Source organism: Cnephaeus nilssonii (assembly GCF_951640355.1).
Source record: "Cnephaeus nilssonii genome assembly, chromosome: 7".
NCBI lineage: Eukaryota > Metazoa > Chordata > Mammalia > Chiroptera > Vespertilionidae > Cnephaeus > Cnephaeus nilssonii.
The window spans coordinates 19,261,842-19,284,811 of record NC_137078.1 but is presented as its reverse complement, the minus strand read 5'-3'; the positions used below and the strand labels follow the sequence as shown (position 1 = coordinate 19,284,811).

The following is a 22,970-nucleotide window of genomic DNA, read 5'->3' as shown; positions in this document are numbered from 1 at the left end:
CAACATCAACAAGCAGTATGGCTTTAAAGTATGAAATGCATGCCTCACCATGGCAGCCTCCGTGTTTGTCTTCCATGTCAATCCACTTCACGGCTCTGAGGTTACCAGTCCATGATGCATTTGGCATGGAGCCAGGGACACCTGCAATGTTGACAAAGAAGAAAAGCATAAATGAGAACCAAGAGAGAAGAAGGGTGTCAATTTCTTTAACCCTCCAAGTCATTTTCTTTAAATATATTATCTTTCACATCAGCTTTTTCATCATTATGGTGTGAATAGTTGGTGGTTATGGGCCTGGCTTTGCCACCAGTAAAAAGAATCTATTGATTTTTTTCAGTGTGTGTGACCAAGCCTGAAAAGTTTGGTCACACACATAGAGTTTAAGAAATACTGTAGTGTAAAACCACAAGAGAAGGTTGGGGATTTTGGGTCTCTTAATGGCCTTTAATTAAATGTACTTTCAATCCTAATGTTAATTTTTTTTAAGGATTTTCCAGATGGCTTCTAAGAAGTGAAAGCCCTGGAAGCAGGCTGGTCTAGGTTCTTAGTGCTAATTAAGTGGGAGCAATTCCAGGGTCGCTCTTATATGACCTTGCAATTTTAGGCATACAGAGAAAGACAGCTTGTTCACGACATGTTTAACTCATAAATCTTTTAACACACTATGCTTTATATTTGTTAAAATACTTCTTGAGCATTTGATATTGATGAGGGCTGTTTTGGGAACTGGGGACAGAGAAATCAGACGTGATTCCTGATCACCCAATGAGGGTAATGAATTGTCTATCCCAGTAGTAGGTTTTGAGTTTTGTTTTTCCTAGAAGGTTGGTGTACACTGATCCACTCATCTTCTCTATCTCTTTCGGTTGTTCTTTGACCAAATGCTGTTGCTGACCTATTTTCTAGTTAGAAATTATCTAATGCACCTCTGAAATGTAAAGAATTTGCCTTAAAAGGGGGGAGGGGAGTTTTAGGTTGTCATCTGGCTAAGCCAAGGTTTCTCTAACTTGGCATCATTGACGGACACTTTGGGCTGGATAATTCTTGGCTCTAGGTCCTGTCCTGTGCAGTGTACGATGTTCAGCAGCACCCCTGGCCTCTACCCACTAGATGCCAGTAATACATACCCCCCAACCGTGATAATCAAGAATGTCTTCAGACATTGCCGAATATCCCCAGGGGAGCAAGATTGCCCCGTTTGAGAAACACTGTGCTAAGCTACTCAAATAACCCTCTTCATCTCAATAAATTTTGGAGAGGTCCCAGAGAAGAAGGGTCCATTTGATCACATAGAATAGTTATGCCCCAAGGTTTCCATTACTGGAAAAGGAGTATATGGGAATCAATGTAAATGCAACTAGCCGAGGAATATTTCACTTCAGAAGAACTGCAGCAATTTTCACCAGTGAGAAATTCAATCTGAACACCATTTTGATGTAATGGCACTAAGCAAATGTTATCTGTATTCAAATTGCAATAGTCCTTTCTTACAGACCTTAAATACTGATAAGATATACTGTGGTAGGCAGAATAATGCGCCCTCCTCTTCCCCCCCCCCCCGCCCCCCCGGCCCAAGCATATACTCAAGGAAGTCCATAGCCTAATCCCTGGAATTTGAGAATATGCTATGTTTTATGGCAAATGGTAATTAAGGCTGCTAATCAGCTGACCTTAAACTGGGAAATAGGGAGAGTATCCTGAATTATCCAGGTGGACCCCATGTAATCACAAGGGTCTTTTAACAATGAAAGTGGGAAGCAGAGTGTTGATTGGCCTGGTGTGATGTGAGGACCCCAAGTCTCTGCCATTTGAAGTGGAGGAAGGGGCGAAGGGATGCAGGTGGTCTCTAGAAGCTGGAAGGCAGGTAACAGATGCTGCCCAGCCCCCACTGAGAGAAATAGCCCATCCATGCCTTGATTTTAGCTTGGTGAGACCTGTGTCAGACTTCTGACCTGCAGAACTGTAAGACCATGCATCTATGTCCATTAAGCTGCTAAACTTGTGGTAATTGTTATGGTGGCAAATAGAAAACTAAATACATACTAATGAGAAAAAGTTACCCAAGACGATGAATTTTTTAAAAAAATATTTGTCTGGATTTCAGAGAGGAAGGGATAGAGAGATAGATACATCAATGATGAGAGGGAATCATTGATCAACTCCCTCCTGCACGCCCCACACTGGGGTCGAGCTCACAACCCAGGCATGTGCCCTGACCAGGAATCGAACTGCAAACCATGACCTCCTTGTTCATAGGTCGACGCTCAACCACTGAGCCACACTGGCTGGGCAGAATATTTTTTTAATGAGAAAAATAGACACAACTAATACTTTTCAAGAAGTTTAATTGGATAGGCACATAAAAATATTTCCTCTTTAATAACATTAACAAAAACATCTGCATTTTCAGAACAAAAAAACCTCTGTTCTTTTACCCTGATGTCACATAATAATTATATGATGAACTAAGTCAAGAATTGTACCAAGGTTTCCTAACTAAAATTAAATTCGGCACGGCTTTCACATATATATATATATATATATATATATATATATATATATATATATATATATATATATAGCATGAGTCTTTAGGGGTACACCTCAAGATTCTTCCTTTCTTGCTGTCAAACTTGAAAACTCTGCTTATACGTGTTGAATATTCAAGAAAAATGCTATTTAGCCCTGCCGGTGTGGCTCAGTTGGTTGGAGCATCGTCACACACACTGAAAGAAAAATGCTATTTATTAATCGATCTTTCTTCCTACTGCTTTGTCATTATCAGGCTTCTAGGAGGATAGTTATGGGGTATATGGGTAATAGTCTACCCTCAATTCACAGGAAAGATCTATTTTTCATTCTTTCTGGGGTGCGGCAAAAAGAAGACACCAATATTATCAGAGAAAACATTTCAAACTATTAAATTCAATTCTCTCATTTGCTCTTCATAGGCTTATTTAAACAAAAGATGTGAAATAAAGTTTACAGAGTAGTCAGCAATGTTTTTCTTGGGACTAAGCCTTTATTAGTCAAATAATTGCACTTGTTGAATAAATGAAGATGATTCTTTGAAATACAAGCTTTATTTACATTGGCTTGACTTTCTTCTTATTGTTCTCACAGTGTGGCCCTCATTTGGGGAGACAAATTCCAGCAATTGCTTATTATTTAAGGTCAGATATATACTTTCTAACTTATTAAATAAACAAAGAATTTTGTTTTTAAATGTCAAAAGTCAATTCTGATGTCAGTTTACTGAAAGGATTTTCTCACATTTAATGGTGGTGCTGTAAATTGGTACAACTCTGGAAAATCAATTTGAAAACAATGTAGGAAAGACCAGCATAATTGCCAATTTCCTTTGGCCCTTTAAAACAAGTTTCAAAATAAGCTAGGAAATAATTCTTAAAGTGTGAAAATCTGTATATGACCATGTTCATTATGACATTATTTACACATACTCACTAACAGCACAGGCTTTGAAGTCAGACAGTAGGCATTTTAAATCCCCATCTGCTCTTACTGGCTGTGTGACCCCGAACAGTCATGTAATTTCTTTGAAACATCATCTACTAACCTTCAAAACCTCACAGGTTTTGGTTAGTGTTAAATAAGATAATGTATGTGTTGTGCTTAGCATAGAGCCTGGCATACATACTACCCAATAAATGGTTGAAAACATAATTCCTCTATTAAAATCACGTGGACATGTTGCTATAGAAGACAGCTTTTTTACTATAATCTAAAGCAGGTTTCTCAACCTCGACATTACTGACATTTGGGCTGGATAATTTTTTGCGGACGATTTCTTTGCTGTGGGGTTGCCCTGTGTATCGTAGGATGTTTAGTGGCAGCATCCTGGGTCTTTACCATTAGATGCCAGTATCAGTCCCTCCCCTCCCCCATCTCATCCCCAGTTGTGACCATCAAAAACGTTTCCAGATGTTGCCAAATGTGCCTGGGGGTGGGGGCAAAATCAGCCCTGGTTGACAACATGAAATCTTACATTATTAATAAAACCATGTATAAACATTTGCATGTGAAATGAAAAATGTTTTAAGTTTCTAAAAGTTTCTTTAATGTTATTGTATTGCTTTTTTATTTTTAAAAGTTTTTTTTATATACATCTGAGTGTTAATTGCTTCACTGATTTAGCAACTGCTTGTAAATATTCTAAGAATAATACAACACAATGTTCATTGTTAATTGGCTTTCACAATAAAAAAATGGAAAATTAGGTAATAACAGAAAGGCAGTGTTAAATAACATAGCCTCTTTTTCTCATTGTTAACTGGGGTAATTTTTAAACGTAAGAAGAGCCCTGGCTGGTGTGGCTCAGTTGGCTGGAGTGTCGTCCCATGTGCCAAAGGGTTGCAGGTTCTATTTCCGGTCAAGGCACATACCGGGGTTTTGGGTTTGATCCTGGGTTGGGGCACATACAGGAGGCAGCTGATAGATGTTTCTCTCTCACAATGATGTTTCCCTCTCTCTCCCTTTCTCTGTCTAAAATCAATTTTTTTAAAAAAAAAGTTAATTTAAAAAATAAAAAGATACAGTATTGTTTTCACCTACCAATGGTTCATGAATCACATGGGGTTATTAACACATGAAGCAAGAGATGGCGTTTTTATTTAATGTGGGTATTTTCTAGAGTTCTGCAGTCCCTGAGATAATAAATGGCATAACATCCTTAAAATGACAACCCTGCATTCACCTTGATAATTGCCCACAAATGGTTGTAAAAGGAAAAGATGGAATGGGAGAAGGAAGAAAAGTCCAGAGTTTTCAACTCAAAGGGATTTTAGAAATTTTAATATGTTTTAATATTTTAATCTTTTCCCCTTAATGCTAAGCTGTGTGAACTAGAGCTTAGGAAATATAAATGAGTTGCTCAGGAGTGTGGACCTGTTAAATAACTTGTTAGTTTTGTTTCAAGATAATTTGCTCACTTATTCTATGGGTTGTTTTATTTTGCCCTACATATTTTATTTTTATTGAATTTATTGGGGTGACATTGGTTAATAAGATTATGTTTCAGGAGTACAATTCTCTAACGCATCACCTTTATATTGTATTGTGTGTTCAGCATCCCAAGTCAAGTCTCCTTCCATCACCATTTATCCTCCCTTCACCCTTTTCTACCTCCCCCACCTCCCTCAGTGATTTCTTACATGCCTCCCATGTTCTAGAGTAGATGCTGGGGGGAAAGCCCTGAATGGGATGTTCTTAGAGCTATTAGCTTAGTGTATCCAACGGGTTATATGTACCGATATCTTCACTAGCAGCCCAGGCACCTCTACTCAAGGGTCTTTCCTGCAAAGGGGACATCTGTAATATTTTCAACAATAAAGATAATTTTTTTTAAAGGAGTCTTGCCTGGACAGTGCTGGTGTGAACAGGAAAGATTAGTGGAGCATTTGGAAAAGTGGGCAGTTCTTGTTCCAGAGCAGTTCAGGTTTCATTACAATCCTGACCTTGTCCATTGGCCCTCTGCCTACGTTTCTTTTGTGGCTGTTTATCATCTTTAACTCTCAAACACCCCTTAAATTATGGCAAATTTTTCTGAGGCAGTGGATGTCTTCAGTTTCACTACTTCCAGACTTCTAGCCTGACAACTTTCCCTTCCTTCCTTCCCTTCCTTCCTCCACTAAACCATGACGTTCTTCATAATCCTTCACGTTCACAATTGATCCAAATCTAATTAATCCTTCCAGATCTGACTGCTGTAATTCTGTGCCTACAGGAGCCCCCAACTGATTTCCAATCTAATGGCAGTTCTTCAAGCCTTCCCTGGCTTTTTAAAAACAAAACAAAAATCATATAGCTTTATAAAATAACTTTTTAAAACTTCAGTCCAAACTGGTGAAACATAGAAATCCATTTCTTGAGCCCCCATTCCAGACTGAATCAGAAACTCTGTGCAAAGCACCTTTATTTTAACAAGGCTTTAGAAACCTCTCATCAAAAGGCAGACGGGTAGAATGTGAGGTGAGTCTTGAATGACGGGTAGCATGTGATTAGCTGACAGTGTTGCCCAGAAGCAACACTATAAGGGACTGTATGGAGGCGGAAATGGTTCTAGCATGTGAGAGGGGAGCCCCAAATCTGACCCATCCCATCCAGTGGGCTGCATCAAAAATATGCTAACAAGGAATGAAAAGAATAAAAGTAGTCACCTTTAAGAACTATTTCCCTTCCAAAAAGTGTTGTTTCTAGTGGCACAATGCACGTTCCTGAGCTCCAGCTCTCTGAGAATAACCTTGGATAAATAATTTGTCTTTCAGCATTTTCCCTCTGTATGTTCTTTAGAAGAGTTTCACCTGCGTGAGTACATGTTGTACATTTGTTTTTAAAATGTCAAAGCAAAATAAGTTTCCTTTAAACTGGTTTGCTTGTCTTCAGTGCGAAATCATGCTAATTCAATGTGGAAAAGAAATATTAAAATGAAGAGCATTTGGGTTATATTTACATGCACTAGTCTGTGTTGTTATTTTTCACACTCCCTCCCACTAGTTCTGTTTCAGGGAGGGGCCCTCTCTTAGGCATCACACATCCCAAGCAGCCAAAAATGGCCATTAGTTTCTCTGGAACCTTCCTTAGGTTACCCCGTTTTTCTGAGAGTGTGAAGTTTTGTGAGTAAAGTATGAAACAATTAACAAATTCATTATGATCATGTTGTTTCATGAAAGTCTTGAGTTCAAGTAGCCTTTCAACCAAAAGGAGTGGGCCTTTTATTTGAAGGTTAATAAGAGCACCTGGGAGAAAAAAATCTCACATATAGTGTCTGCCCACTGTTTGGTCAGCAAACCATTCATTCACTGAGAGTGGCAGACTGTCAGGCAAGACTGACTTCTGGCATGAACAGGAGGGAAGTCCTCTCACAACATTCTTTAATCAGTGCCAGGAATACCATAGTGTCTAAGCAAATGCCAGAACACTGCCTTTGATATATGGACAGAGCCATCCTCAGACAAGTGGCCAAATAACTAGCAAATACTCTGTAAACTATTGAATAGAAGAAAGGAATGAAGAGAAGGAAGGAAGGAAGGAAGGAAGGAAGGGAGGAAGGGAGGGAGGGAGGGAGGGAGGGAGGGATGGAGGGAGGAAAAGATTGTCAAGTAATGTTTTCAAACTTCAGAATTTATCAAAACTTCCTGGAGGGCTTGTTAAAATAAAAACTACTGGGTCCTAGACCCAGAGTTCCTTTTGTTTTCTTTTTTTAAAAATTGAGGTATAATTGCCATTTAACATTAGTTTGAGGTGAAGAACATAACTTGATATTTGTATATATAGTGAAATGATCACCACAGTAGGTCCAGTTAACATCCAACCGATTTCCTGCTGAGCTTCAACTGATTTCCAGTTGACTGGCAGCTCAGTTCAAGCCTTCCCTGCCTCTGGCAGCGCTGCCTCCCTCTGCGGGCACTGCCCTAGCTCAGGTGCTCTACATCTCTCACCGACTCTCACCTGCCTACCAAGCAGGCTCTGAATCCAGACTGCCCATTTCTTTGGCAACACACCAGATGGCTCTTCCTATAGCCAGTGTTAACCCTGTTGCTCTTCTATGTGGGGATATGGGATTACTTTGAATCATGCACCGTGTCTATTTCTTCAAGCCATTTGAAGATACCCAGCAACCACTCACCCTATGACATGAAAGCAAATTCAGACTTGTGTCATCCTAGACCTTTCCTGCTGATGTCCATTCCACCTCTTACTAGGATTTGACTCCTCACCCCCATTCTCATTTTAGGACACAGTTTAACGTTTATCTCCTTCCAAAAAAAAAAAAAAAAAAAAAAAGCTAGCCGAGCTGACATGGCTTAGTGGTTGCATGTGGACCTATGAACCAGGAAGTCATGGTTCGATCCCCGCCCCCCCCCCCCCCCCCCACTCCCAGTCAGGGCACACACCCGGCCTGCAGACTCAATGCTCAGTAGGGGGTGTGCAGAAGGCAGCAGATCAATGATTCTCATCATTGATTTTCTACCTCTTTCCCTCTCCCTCTCTGAAATCAATAAAATTATTATTTTTTAAAAAGCTAAACTGGCATTTTTTCTCTTTTGTTTTAGATTGTCACTAATCAAGCCCCAGCCACCTCCCCACAACCATAACCCTGGCTGGGTCCCTCAGTTTGCTGCTATAGACCACATTCCGACCTGGAAGATCCCCAAATTGTGACCATGCACATGAGGATATTTTGCAATCTTGTTCCAGACTGCAGACAGCCCATAAACCGCACCTGATGGGTGTGTTTGGCTTGACCACCATAGGCAGGGGAGTGGAACACTGAAGAAAACAGATTTCTCATGAAAGTCTGGATCGCTGGGTCCCTAGACAACAATTCGCCGGGGCTATAGGCAGACAGGGGCTCTCCTGCACCGGGGTTCCCATCATGCCTCACTCACTCCTGCTGTCTGCCTGGCCCTGTAGACCTGTAGTTTGCAACACTTTCAGGCCTCATATTTCATCACTGTCCACACACACCAAAGTCTCTTGTCACCCTTTTGGGAATTACTTAACAGGTCTTTCATTTTCACCTGGTTCCCCATACTTTGGCTTATGCAAACGTCTAATACAAGAAAACAAGCTCAAAATAAATCCTGGGGATGTAATGTTTACAGCATGGTGACTATAGTTAATACTGTATTGTATATTTGAACGTTGCCAAGAGCAAATCTTAAAATTTCTCATCACAAGAAAAAGAAGTTTGTAGCCATATGTGGTGACGGATGTTAACTAGACTTACTGTAGTGATCATTTTACGATATATACAAGTATCCAATCATTATGTTGCATACCTAAAAGTAATATAATATGTCAATTATAACTCAATTAAGAAAAAGAAAATAGACCTCAGCCAACGCCCCACCCCTCCTGCTCTTTCTCTTCACTTCCCCAGCACCTGGCCAGCCCTCGGGGAGGCGGGGGACGACTGACTGCGGGAGAGGGTGGCCATCTCCCAGGGCAAGCGGCCCTGAGAGGAGGGGCGGGGCCTGGCGGGAGGGAAGGCGGAGTCTGGCGGGAGGGGCGGAGTCTGGCAGGATGGGCGGGGCGGGCTGCAACTCATGAAGTGCCCCACGCCCCGCCCCCTCGGAGTTGCCGGAAGAGTCCCGGGCCAGATGCTGTCAGACGGAGGGATAGTAGCCCTCCCAGGCCCGCGGGGGCGAGGGGGTGAGGCTGCCAGGAAGGGGTTGGGGGCGCCTGAGGGGTGGAGCATCCCTCTCCTCCGCCCGCCGGCCCTCGCCGCCCTCCTCCTTCTCCCCGGAGCCCTGCCCCACCCCGCCGTGACCCCGCCCCCCACCCCCCGCACCGCGCCTCCCCCCCCCCCACACCGCTTCAGGAGCCCAACGTGGACTTCCAATAGCAATCAGCCATTAACATCCTGCCGGACTATGCAGCCACGTTCATCAGATGAAGTTTCCCAAACCCTTAATCATGCTGAGCAAACCTTTAGAAAGATGGAAATATATTTGAGACATAAACAGTTATGTGATGTAATTCTAGTTGCTGGTGATGGCAGAATTCCAGCTCATAGATGGGTGCTCTCCTCTGCTCAGATTGCTTTGCTGCCATGTTTACTAATGATGTCAGGGAAGCAAGACCAGAAGAAATAAAAATGGAAGGTGTAGAACAGAAGTCACTATGGTCCCTGATTCAGTATGCATATGCAGGCCGCCTTGAATTACAAAAGGATAATATTTAGTGCCTGCTATTTGTAGTTTGTCTTCAGTTTCACAGATTGTGGAAGCATGCTGTAAGTTTTCTTTTTAAATGTTTTTATTGATTTCAGAGAGGAAGGGAGAGGGATAGAGAAATAGAAACATCAATGACGAGGGACAATCATCTTTTGGCTGCTTCCTGCACGCCCCCGACTGGGGATTGAGCCGGCAACCCTGGCATGTGCCCCGAACAGAATGGAACGGTGACCTCCTGGGTTCACGTTCAACCACAGAGCCACACCAGCCGGGCCATGCTGTAAGTTTTTAATGAAACAGCTTCACCCATCCAACTGTCTTGGAATCCGTTCTTTTGCTGATTCCCGAGGTTGTACAGCTTTGCATAAAGTGGCTCACAATTTATACTATGGTACATTTCATGGATGGAGTAACTCGAAACCAGGAATTTGTATTATTACCAGCTAGTGAGATTGCAAAGCTCTTGGCCAGTGATGACATGAGGAGAGAATATTGGATGCACTTCTAACTTGCAGCCGTCATGATTTGCAACAGAGTCAGAAAGATCTCAGTAAACTTTTGGCTTATATTAGGCTACCTCTTTTCGGGCCACAGTTCCTGGCAGACATGGGAAATAATGAACTTTTTGGGGGTGATATTGAAATAGGAATTTTAGGGGGGTATAGGCAGGTTTAGGAGATTTTTAAAAATTAAAGAGGTCCATGGAAAAAACACAGGGCTACAGACTGGGAGAAGTTACATTTCCGTAAGATAAGGAAACTGGGAGTAGCAAAAAGTCTATATTTACAAAATAAAGAAGGAGGAAGAAAGCCCAGAGGGAATCAGAGAACTCTGAGGGAGGAGGGCCCCACATGTCCCTTGCGAGGTTTTGACCTTTGAGCTCAGAAGTTGCTATAGTGACCAAATCAAAGGGGAATAGCGGCCAATCAGAGGGGATATCGAGGCACAAAAACTGCAGCCTTTATAAACCAGGGAAAAAGGAACTCAGTGGGACTCTTTCCCCATCCCCACGTGGGAGTCTGTACTTGTTTTTCAATAAATTTCCACCTTTGCTGTACCATCTTCGGTCCGTGGATTCATTTTTTTACTCCAACGGACAAAGAGCCTGGGAACCATCCTGCCCAGGGGAACACCGCATGTTCCAGTCCAGAAAATCCTGTATCAGTATAGAATGTCAGAGTATCATTTATTATCAGAGAGATGACCCATGTTACAAAGTCCTCAGATAAAACCTAGGAAGTCAACTGTTGGTACATTATTTTTCATTGGAGGAATGGATTTAACAAAAGAAGCAACAAGCATTGAAAAGTATGACCTCCGTACAAATATGTGGAGCCCTGTGGTGAATATGAGTGGGAGGAGGCCATGGTCCAGTGTTGCAGTGTTAGATGACAAACTAGCTGTATGTGGTTGGAGGAGGAGAAGCACTGAAGACTTGGAATACTGTAGAAGGCTACAACCCCAGAACAATATTGGCAATGTTGGAAGGTCCCATGTATGCAGTCAGAGGGCACAGTGGCTGAAGCTACTTGGATACAGTGGGAAAATGGGACCCTCAGGCCTGACAGTGGAATTTTGTTGCCACTGTGTCAACCCGCAGGAGCAGAGTAGGTGTTGCAGTACTAACTGGAAAGCTTTATGTAATTGGTGGTAAAATGGAAGTTCTTGTCTCAGCTCAGTAAGAAGTTTTGATCCTCAGTGATTAGGGCTTGCCCTCCCCTGAGGCTGCCAAGTGCAGCAGCCCTGGTGAGCCCACTAGGAAACCAGGGACCATTGAGGAGAGGCCTGGGTCTGGCAACTGCCCATCCCGCCCTAGTGGAGCTGGCCCTGGTCAGAGAACTCACAGAATCGGGAAAAACTTTCTTTAAGTCACTAAGTTTTGCAAGTTCTTTTCCTCCCAGCAAATCCTTAACTGATTTTTTTTTTTTTTTTTTTTTTAGGATGCAAATGTTAGGGAGTGAATAAGGGCCAGTAAGATAATTCCATTCTTCAGTTTTTATCTTTAACTCAACCAGTTATCTACATTAGTGTTCCCCACTCTGGCTACACCGCAGAATCATCTATGGAACTTTAAAATAAAGTACCAATGACTGTGCCTCATCTGCCTGATTTTCTGAATTAATGGGTCAGTGGTGAGGCCCAAGCACTGGTATTTTTAAAAATGCCCTACACAGCCCAGCCGGTGTGGCTTACTGGTTAAATGTCAACCTATTGAACCAGGTCCAATTCCCAGTCAGGGCACATGCCCAGGTTGTGGGTTCGACCCGCAGTGGGGAGTGTGCAGGAGGCAGCCAATCAATGATTCTCTCTCATCATTGATGTTTCTGTCTCTCCCTCTCCCTTCCTCTCTGAAATCAATAAAATATATATATATATATTTAAAATGCCCTACACAATGGTAATGTGTACCCAGGATTGAGAACACCTGTTCTTTGCAGAATATTTTATTGAACATCCCTTCATAGGGATAATGCTTTTTAGTTTCTAAAACACCCTGTACTGTGCCTCAGTAAGGAGAGGTTTTATTTTTCACCAAATAAAGCAATGTTATTTTTAAGCTTTGGAGATTTTAAAAGTACAAAAGGTCAAAGAAGAAACAATTGTTTATTTCCCAACTCCCCCAAATTAGCTAGTGTTAAGCATCTTAGCACATTGACCTTGTGAATCTTTATATCTTTCCTCTTAAAAATATTATTCTTATAATCTTTGAAAAACTGAACACTGAAATTACAATGGAATCAAATAATGCATTAAAGTACAAAGGACAAAACTGAAAGTTAAAGAAAGGCCAAACACTACAAAATCTTATACCTACAAGTAACAATCATTACGAAAACATTATTTCGCAAAGCATCTTTTTGTATAAATAAATACTTCTGTGTTACCTTCGAACTATAACATAGCTATTGATAGTTGACTAACCTATATTAAATGTAGATTGCAAATAATCTTTCACAAGTGGCCTTTACCAATGATATATATGGGTTGGGTTTCCTTAACTTATTTGAGTTTGGGCAATGCTTATGAACACGTTTACCACTTTGATGGGTTTATTGATTCAAAAACTGTTTCCTTAGATGATAGAAACTCGAGAGATTCTGTTATTTGCAGCACATGAACATCAAGTAGTAAGTTTTCTGTGATCTACCTGTTCAGATGTGTTTTTTCACAGTTTGAAATAGGTATTTACATTTCAAGTGGCATTTCCTAAATTTGATGTAACTGTTTCAAATAACAGTATTTACAGTATTGATTTGCCTTCTCACTTTACTACACAGGAAGGGATTTCGTGGCCGGGTCCTTTTCTATTGGCATCTATAGAACATAGCATGCCCTGTACTGCTTTATCTATTGTCTGGAGAAAGGGCCTTCATGAGTCCATTATACAAATTTTCATCTTGCCCTGCACACAGCACCGTCTTCATCTTCAAAACAAGGCACCAGGCTACACCCAGTTGGATATAAATCAGAAGTCAGTTGCAAGTTGTAAAACATTTTGTCCAATTTTATGTAAAAGCAGCCAAATAAAAATCATGTTTGCTTAAGATTCATCTAATTTTAACTCCTATTTACAACCCAAAACAGGTCCAAAGGAGCTGAAGGTCAGTGGTAAATTCCATTTGTTGCTTCATGTACTGGGGTATATATAGATTGCTGACTCTGGGAACTAAGTGCCTATTTATAGCAAGCCCAATCTTTTATACAGGACGGCAGACATGGTTCTGTTTACACTCCTCTTCTGCAGATACGAGAAACGTCTAAATAAACTTTAAAAAGAGAAGACACATGGGAGAAAGAGCCTTGTGCGGTGCCTGCAACATGTGCATGTCCCTTCCCCTCCCAGCCCTGCTATCCCTGACCCCATGAAATTTACAGGGTTTTTTTTTTAGAAACATAGGAAGCCATAAGGTAGGCCTAGCATTTCTTCCTGAAACATCTATTTAACCTGAACATTTGGATGAAAATCACTGGGCTACCCTAATGAAGTTACCTAATGAAAACCATCAACAAACTGAAGAGACAACCTACTGAACGAAAGAATATATTCACCAATTATGCATCTGATAAAGGATTGATATCCAAAATATATAAGGAATTCATACAACTTAACACACAAACACACAAACAATCCAATTTAAAAAATGGGTAGAGGACCTGGATAAATACTTCTCCAAAGAGGCTATACACATGGCCAATAGACATATGAAAAGATGCTCAATATTCTTAATCATCAGGGACATGCAAATTAAAATCACATACCTGTGAGATTGGCTATCATCGATAAATCAACAAACAAGTGTTGGCAAGGATGTGGGGAAAGAGAACCTTTATGTACTGTTGGTGGGATTGCAAATTGGTGCAGCCACTACAGTACCGAGGTCCCTAAAACATTTTTAAAATAAAACTATCATAGGACTCAGCAATTCTGCTCTGGGTATTTTTCGAAAGAAAACGAAAGCACCAATTTGAAAAGATATATGCACCCTTATGTTCATTGCAGCATTATTTGCAATTGATAGGCAACTGGATGAAGAAGTGGTACATATATAAAATGGAATATTACTCAGCCATAAAAATGAATGAAATCTTGCCATTCATGACAACATGGATGGGCCTAGAGTGTATTATGCTAAGTGAAATAAGTCAAACAGAGAAAGATAAATGCCATAGGATTTCATTTATATGTGGAATCTAAAAAACAAAATAAACAAACAAACAAAATAGACAACCCCACAGATAGAAAACAAACTGATGGTTGCCCAAGGGGAGGGGAGTTGGGCAACTGAGTGAAAAAGATGAAGGGATTAACAAGTACAAACTGGCAGTTACATAACAGTCATGGGAATGTAATCAATAGGGAATATAATTAATGATCTATATATATAAAAGGCTAATATGCTAAGTGTCTGACTGTCTGACCAGTCGCTATGACATGCACTGACCACCAGGGAACAGACAGTCAATGCAGGAACTGCCGTGACGTGCACTGGCCATTTACAGAGAAAAGGCACCGCAAATCTGGCGCCGACAAAGCAACACTTGGTTTCCCCTAAGTGGGACACAGGCCCCGCCACCACCCCGGAGCGACACCCCACCAAATCGCAGCCAACGCTGCCGAGACCCCATGGCGCAAAATGTGGCCCACAGCCCAGCCCAGCCCAGCCCAGAACCGGTGGCTGTGAGCGAGGGTAATGACATCACATAGCAATGCCTGGCTTTCTTTCCCTAGCGACTAGCCTCCTTGCAGTTCCTTCAGCCCAGGAACACGACTTGCTTTATAGTCAGGTGCAAACATTTTACAGTTTAACCAAATGTCTGTGAAGTGCCTCATCTCATTTGACCCTCTCAGAAGTCCTGGAGTAGGTAGATAGGAGACTCGGTAGAATCCTATTTTCATTAGCTGGAAAATGGAGATTTAGAAAGTTTAGAAACTTGACCTGACTGAAAAGAAGTAAGAAATGGTGGAACTTGAAAATGACTTCAGGTTTTCTCACTGTGCAGAATATAGTCAAACACTGCTGCAGTTAAATATTTTACCCTTTGTTCTCCCTGCATGATCTATAATAATAATCTGCTTCGTGTTGATATTTACTGCTGTGTTGCTGACAATTACCTGAAAGAGAAGTTGGGGTGCTTCACTGGGCTGGAAAAAGTTTAGCTAAATCAGAAAGCAGGTCTAATTAAGCAAGTTTATCTATTTATATAAAGCTCTCACTGAGGCCAATCGCATGCGTGTGTTTTGATCTGTCATTGCCAATCGTGAATTCTATTATAGAGAAAGGGCAAATAGCGATATTAAAATATTTCTTCTAATTAATTTCCTTTCAATGTGCACAAATTTGTGCACCGGGCCTCTAATATTTTAATAAATATATGTGGTGTCAGGTGGGTGCAAGACTTATTGGGGTAATCACTTCATAAGTTATGTCAACTGTAACTGAAAAATAAAAAAATAAAAATTTTAAGTTACATAACAACACAAAAAGAGGCAACCACTAGTTTATGGGGTGGGATGGTTGTCATTTTGGAAGTAACTGGGAGGGAGCACGGGCTCCTGGAGTACTAGTGGTAACATGGCTTCTTGTGCTGGTTACTCACGTGAGGATCAGTTGAAAATTCAGTGATCTCAATTCTGATACGTGTAGTTTTCTGGATACATTATATTTCAATAAAAAGTTTAAGTTTATAGAGTTCACAGGACAGTGATATTTACATAAATTTATAAAATAAAACACGAGACTTCAAAAAACGTTGGCCTCTTCAGTACCTTGCCCTGCCCCCATTCCCTTGCTCAGGTCACGTTAGGGATTGCAGTGTCGCTTTTGAGTATCCAGCTTTCTGGCTTTGAAGGCTTGACTTTTAAGCACTTGATACTGGTGTTTTCATTTGTGCAATAGGTATTTCAATATTTCAGAAATTCTGAATTAAGGGCATCTTTCGATCCAGAACAATGACTAATATGTTCAATTTATAGAAAAAGGTAAAACTTTGAGCCATCTACAAATCCAGACAGAGCCTCTCTGTAGGACTTCTGGTAAGAAATCACATGGGAGAGTTGTGGTGTGCTCATTTTGAAACTCTCACATGACCTGACTGATTGAAAGGGCTCACTATGGAAAGTTTTGTGTTGGTCACATGGGTTTCTGGAATAAAAGCGGAACACAGTTTTGGTTATTCTTATTCTTCCAATTAAGTTCATGATGTTCCAACTATTTATTCTGAATCATGAATACTCTCAAATCCAAGGTAACAAAAGCATACCAGATTCAAGCTTAATTATGATATAATTATATGCTACATTGACTTTTAGTTTATTACCCCAGATGAGTATTACTAAAAAATAACCCTACCTTTTAAAAATATTTATTTATTTATTGTTAGTCCTCACCTGAGGATGCTTTTTCCATTGATTTTTTAGAGAGAGTGGAAGGGAGGGAGGGAGTGAGGGAGGGAGGAATGGAGGAAGGAAGGGAGAGAAAGAAAGAAACATCGATGTGAGAGAGACACATGTGGGCTGATGTTCTAATTACTGAGCCACTGGCCAGGGCAACCCTATTTTTTCTTTTAAATAATAATAGATCCAAATTACTTTTTAATTATGGAGAATAACAAATAAATAAGATGTGAAAAGAAAAGTGAGTCAAATAGAACCAATACTCAACAAATATGAAAGCTGCCAGAGCATCTGTATGAAACCATTATATACACCTTGGAAAACACAAATGAATTCATTTAAAAAAAGGCAGAATAGAAAACTGCTTTTCCAGCCCCAAAGGCTACATATTCTATGAACCCATGTTGTGACATTCTAGAAAATGAAAAACCATAGGAATGGAGAACAGGTCAGGATTTGCCAAGGGTTTGGACTGGGGCAGCGCGAGAGAATTTTTGGAGGAGATGGAGTTGTTCTTGGTTGCGGTGGTACATGCATGACTCTATGCAATTGTCAAAACACCAAAGAGAATAAATTTTAGGCCAAATAAATTTAAAAATAAAATGGGACGCTGCTTCAAATTTAACAGTATGTAACAGAATGGATCACCTTCATAATAAATGCATAAATTTTAATTCTATTTTATCTTAGACCTATACATAAAATTTTTCATTTGAGAAATATTAAAATTCACTATCTTTTAAAAGTGAATTCTGAACACTTTTTATAGAATCCTGTTATTAAAACCGTTTTTCCGTATTAGGCAATGTATAGACCAAAATGCTGTTACTGCCCTTTGGTTCCAATCTAGGGTATTTTAGAGAGAAATTGTAAGAAGCACTAAAATAAGACTGTTGTATTAGGACATAGAAGTCCCATTTTGTGACCCAGTTCAGCTGCTAAATCATCAACCCGAACAAATCTCTTCACCTTCATAGGCTTGGTTCATCTATTCTTAAAAGATGACAATATCCCTTCCAAGTTCAGTATGTAATTGCCCATTTCACTTCACAAAATCATTTTGTGATTCTTGAAGTAGCCATTTCAAGTTTCTAATCCTTCCAATATCTTCCACTTAAAAAAAAACAACACCACCAAAAACCATTCCGCATTCAGTGGGCACCTTCTGTGTGTTTGAAATGGTGCCACAGGCTTCAAAGTTATGGTTCCAGAGTTCTAAGTTACTAGTTATAGAGTTACTAGAGGCCTGATGCAGGAAATTCGTGCAAGAGTAGGCCTTCCTTCCCCCCAGCTGCCGGCACTGGCTTCCCTCTGGCACCCGGGACCTGTGCTTTCATCTAGAAGGACGTCTGGTCTAATTAGCATATTACGCTTTTATTATTATAGACTAGTTCATTCATTTCTCACAACACGTGTCTCCTTACCCTCCTCCCCCCAAGGGACTATCAATCCTTGGCAGACGAAACTAAGTTTGAAGAGTTGAAGGGACTCTCCAAGATCATAAGCTAGAAGACGCCATGATTTGAGCAGAGGGAGGGGGACCCACACTCTTCATTCTACAATAATTCTCCATTCCATGGTTCCACTGGAGGACTCTGACGGTAAATGAGGCCATGTCTCTTTCATTTGGCACACCCCCTACTATGTATGTCCCTATTGGGACACAACGGATGGGTGCTGATTAGGGCAAGACACCCCTTGCTGAGACACTCTGTTCCAACCTGGTTCAGGTACCTCCTAATTCTAGTAGAAACAACTCTTGCTTTTTTTTTTTTTTTAACCTGGGACAGAGAGGAGATTCAGGTTACTTGGACATTGTAGGTATTCTCAAGAGGCAAGATATCAATATTGACATAAGATTGTTGTTGGCCATCTGTGTTTCCTACTTACTATTTAAGTCCATGGGTTCGTGCACATGGGACAATCTACCTCACTAACCAATGTCACATGTTTAGTGGCTCTGATCCTCTCATTTTCCCAGCAAGATAAGCCCAGTAGTATCATAAGTTGGGAGTAGGGAGGAATTCAAGCTGACTTTGTCTGAGTTTTAGAAAATCTTCCAGATCCTTTGTAGTAATCTCAGAAGCCTCTGCATCTTGGGAGTTTGCATTTCTCCAGCCCCTGTTGAAGGCAACTGGAGGAATAGAAACAACTAACAGTTATTGGTATTTACTAAGCACCATGCACCAATTTAGGCACTTGATATATTTTAATACACATAACTGGGTTACAACTGTAGGTACTATTACCATCCCCATTTTACAAATGCCGAAACTGAAATTCAGAGAGATTACATATGTAATTTGCTTCAAATCATATACACTTGGAACCTGAAAAGATGTGAAGCCAACTGGTCTGGCTCCAGGGGCCCTTGTCCCTCACCCACAGTGGATATGCTACATTAGCCTTAGTCTAGCTCAACACTTATGGGCACACCCAGAAAATACTCTCTAGAAATGAGAGCTAATGTGCTACATTTGACAAGCAGACTAGTGGGGATAGTGTATAAGTAGCCAGTACCCAATTTACTCATTTGATCAGAACTTTTGAGCACAAAAATCACCTCCACACACTGCCTGTGGAGACTGGTCTGAGTTCTAAGTCATGGCAGCAGTGGCAGCTGGCATCCAGACATGGACATAGTAACCTTGACAAAGAAAGAAAGTCATTGCCCAGAGTCCACTGTTCTATTAATTTTACTAGTCACGGTGCAATATAAATAGGAAAGTGATGGCACTAATACACCATAGAGAGGGAGAGGGGGAGGGATGGAGATGGTAATAGAATTCACAATAGCTGAGTTGTGAGATATACCTCCATTGTCTTGTCACAATCTCCTGAAGTTGATATTGTCTCCACTTTATAGATGAGTAAAACTGAAGCCCATGTAGGAGAAGGTAATTGCTCAAGATCACACAGCAGGTAGATGAAACCTAAGTCTGTCTGTCTCTAAAATTTTTGCTCCTTCCATTGCATGCTCCAGAGTTAAAGCAAAATACTGCTTTTAAAGCCAAAAGTCCTCATTTTACAGAGGGAACTAAGATCCAGAGAGGGTTAAGTGACTACCCAAGGTCAAACAGCTAGTTAAAAACAGGGCCAGGACCTAGGAAATAATTTCGTAGTGTGCATATCTAGGTCAGTGGCCCTTTTTACATGATCCAGTGGCTGGAGTTTACACACTTATAAAAAGGAAAATAAAATAATTACACAGGGCTGGCAATACTTACTACCTGTTTGCTTAACATTCTACTGTGCGTTATAAAGCGTTTAAAATGTCAAAGTCCATAAACTACTGTTTCAATCCTTGAAAGCCTTTTGGGATCATCTGAAACTCACATCCTTAGAGCCACCTAGAGACCCTTCTGGCCCTTCTACAAACATCTTTGAAAAGGAATATGAGCAAGTCATAGTCACTGCTATGAGACATATTGTTCTCGGGATATATAGTTTTGGGGATGAAGATGAATAAAAATTGCCTAATATACAACTCTTATGTTTTCATAAATTCTTAAATACCTTCCATACTTTATCTTGTGTCCTAAAACTGAAATTAACTGAGGTTGCTTGGTTAAAGTAATTTATCCAGTGTCAGACGAGCTGTTCAGTGTCAAGGCTGGGATGCCCAAGTCCATATTCTCCCATACGCCCTGAAAGACCAGAGAAACCTCGTGCAGAGCTCCAGAGCTTGATGCCCAGGGCATCTCAGATTAAATTACATAAGTGAAAAATTAACAAGATAATTGGACCCAACAAAGAAGGCTCTAGGAGAACATGTGGTAATGGAAAATACATTAAGATTTGGCTGAAGGCAAAATATCTTTTTTTTTTAATCTTTATTGTTGAAAGTATTACATATGTCCCCTTTTAGAAGGCAAAATATTTTCATGTCAATTACAAAGTCAAACTCAGAGGGGACTCATAAAATAGTAAGACTGCCAACTGGTCCTTTTTTTTTTTTTAATAGAGGAAGCAGAATATTCAGTAGCAAGAAGAGATTTAAAAAGGTACCTCTAAATACTGCACATGGAACAGTTTATCTCATTAATTTAATTCAGTGCTCTTAGTTGGTGGGGAGACTTGATTGGAAAGTCTGTAAGGAGGACGTTCTGAGAAAAGGGAAGTGTGTGGAAGGCTGCCTGCCCTGTTTATCGGAATTCCGACTTAGGGGAGACTTAGGGGAGTGTCGAAGGTGGCACCCCTAATTATTCCTTGACCTTTCCAAATAAGTCTGTGCATTTGCAGACCTCTGACACGCCCCCCCGCCCCCCCCCCCCCCCCCCCCCCCCCCCCCCCCCCCCCCCCCCCCGCCAGTGTTTACTGGAATCCTATGCCTAATCCCTTGCCTAGAGGGTGATGTAAACACATGTGTCCTCCCAAGATTACTCACCCTCCTGATTGTATCTAAAGATAAACTTTATCTCAAACTGCAGTTACATAAAAGGCTAACGAGGCAGGCCATCGAGGCTGCCTGATCCCCTTGGCCAGGCCATCCCTTAGCCTCGCTTTCCCAGCAAACGTTGTGTCAGAGTAATCCATTCACCCATGGCTCAGGGGCTGGTCAGCCCCGGCACTTAGTGACACACTGCTCCCATTCTCCATACAGGAAGAGGAAGGCCGAAGGAATGGAAATCCTAGCAGGCAGAGTTCTGACTTTTGCTTCTAATGCCTAAAGAGCATGTGCTTATAGATTCAGCTTTGTCCATTAGAAGAGAAAAAAAGGGAAAAGAAAACCATCCTAGAAGTTTAAGTGGGGTAGAGAGACCTTCACTTGTCAGGAAGTCATTAATTATTACAGGGTATGTAGAAAGTCTTAGTCTGGAATAGTAGACGTTTGCATTTCCTCTGAAAAGAGGAAGCTACTCATTTCTGAAAACTAAAGTCAGCTCAATGGTTTACTATACATTTTAAGTTTTCTTGCAATGTTGCTGGTTGTTGAAACTGGCTGATGAACACAAGAGATTACACTATTCTCAGTGCTGTTGTGTTTTGTAAATTTCGTAATACAGGCTTTAAAATGATCTCTGTCAGTAGCTAGGAGGCACAACATTGGTTTTAACACTGAGGAAGTTGAACACCTGAAATGGGAAGGATGTGGCTGGGCCAGCAAAAGCCTTTATGTTCTGAACAGACATCTTAAGTCCTTTCTATTACATGCTAGGGTTTAAGAAAATAAAACCATCTCAATTCCTGTTTCTTTCACGTGATGTGATCTTAAAACACTATTGATGTCCTTTGCATTTTTAAGGACGCACTCTTCTAATAGAATACATACTCCACAGTATTCTTATAACGACTAAGTGAGGTTTTTTAGTAATTTCAAGTATTATACCAATAACATTAAGGGAAATCAAAATGATGAAGAATATGTAAGTACCCATCCCAACACGTTAAACTGCTTAAATTTTCTTCTATTTCCCCCTACTCCTGTTTGGGTATATCTACATCTAGTTTTATATGGAAGCCATAATGTAGACATCTTTTTATAGTGAAAAGAGATTTAAAATAATTTGATTAAACACCTGAGGATCTTACTAACTTAGGAATACTAGGTTGGTTTTCTTAATAATATTCACAATAATAAGTGGATAGACACTTAACCTCTCACTTTATAACCTTTTTTTTCTTCATTTAATTCTCAAAAAACCTTACTAAGTAGCCATCATTACTGTGACTCTACAGATGAGGAGTCTGAGGTTCAGGGGTACCCAAAGTCACAAAGCTAATGAGGGCAAAGCTGAAATTCATCATCAGGTTTGTCTCATTCCAGAGCCCACGATGTTCCCTCAAGACGAGTACTTTGAAGCATCAGTCATTTGTGTACCACTTTCATAATATCCACTTTATGCCACCAACACCAGAAAGCTTTTCCTTATACAAACGCACTTTCATTTATTCGGCGACTGCCTCTTTTCTCAGTCAAGCAGAGTCCTTGATGGAAAGGAACAGAACCAACATTTGCTGCAAATTTATAAACATGTCAGTCTCAGTAGAAGATGGTCTATGTCAGCAGTTCTCAATGTGCTTCCTAAACAGATGATCAGTGTCGCCTGGGAACTTGTTAGAAATACAGATCCTAGGCTTGCTCCAGACCTGCTGATTCAGATACTGCGTTCGGGGCCCAGCAATCTGGGTTTTCATAGGCCCTAAGGCAGATTCTGAGGCTTGCTCTGTCTGTGAGAACTACCACACTATATACATGATCATATTTGATACTCATAAGTTCTCTGGGAACTAAGTACTATTTATTATTCCCATCATCACAGATGGGTAAACTGAGGTGCAGTAGACTAAAGCCAGTATCACATAGAGAAAAATGGGAGCCAGGACTTAAAAAATATGCTTGTCTAGTCCCTTTCCCTAGTAGCATGTGGACTCAA

At 40.7% G+C, this 22,970-nt stretch overlaps 1 protein-coding gene and 1 pseudogene across 5 annotated transcripts in view; one reads left to right on the top strand and one right to left on the bottom strand.

Moving 5' to 3' along the window:
- The window catches only part of GCNT2 (glucosaminyl (N-acetyl) transferase 2 (I blood group)), an 89,004-nt gene that overhangs the window by 9,646 nt on the left and 56,388 nt on the right, over window positions 1-22,970 (bottom strand). For all 4 annotated transcript variants that reach the window (XR_013813811.1, XM_079777666.1, XM_079777667.1 and 1 more), the window contains exon 2: window positions 49-141. Coding sequence is in view for 3 of the 4 variants with exons in the window: in XM_079777666.1 (XP_079633792.1) it covers window positions 49-141 (93 nt within the window). In the remaining variant the exon portion in view is untranslated. The remainder of the gene's footprint in view (window positions 1-48; window positions 142-22,970) is intronic.
- On the top strand, window positions 1,336-10,629 carry LOC307102684 (kelch-like protein 5; annotated as a pseudogene). The gene is made up of 3 exons: window positions 1,336-1,436; window positions 9,344-9,744; window positions 9,956-10,629. The product of its transcript is annotated as a kelch-like protein 5 (transcript).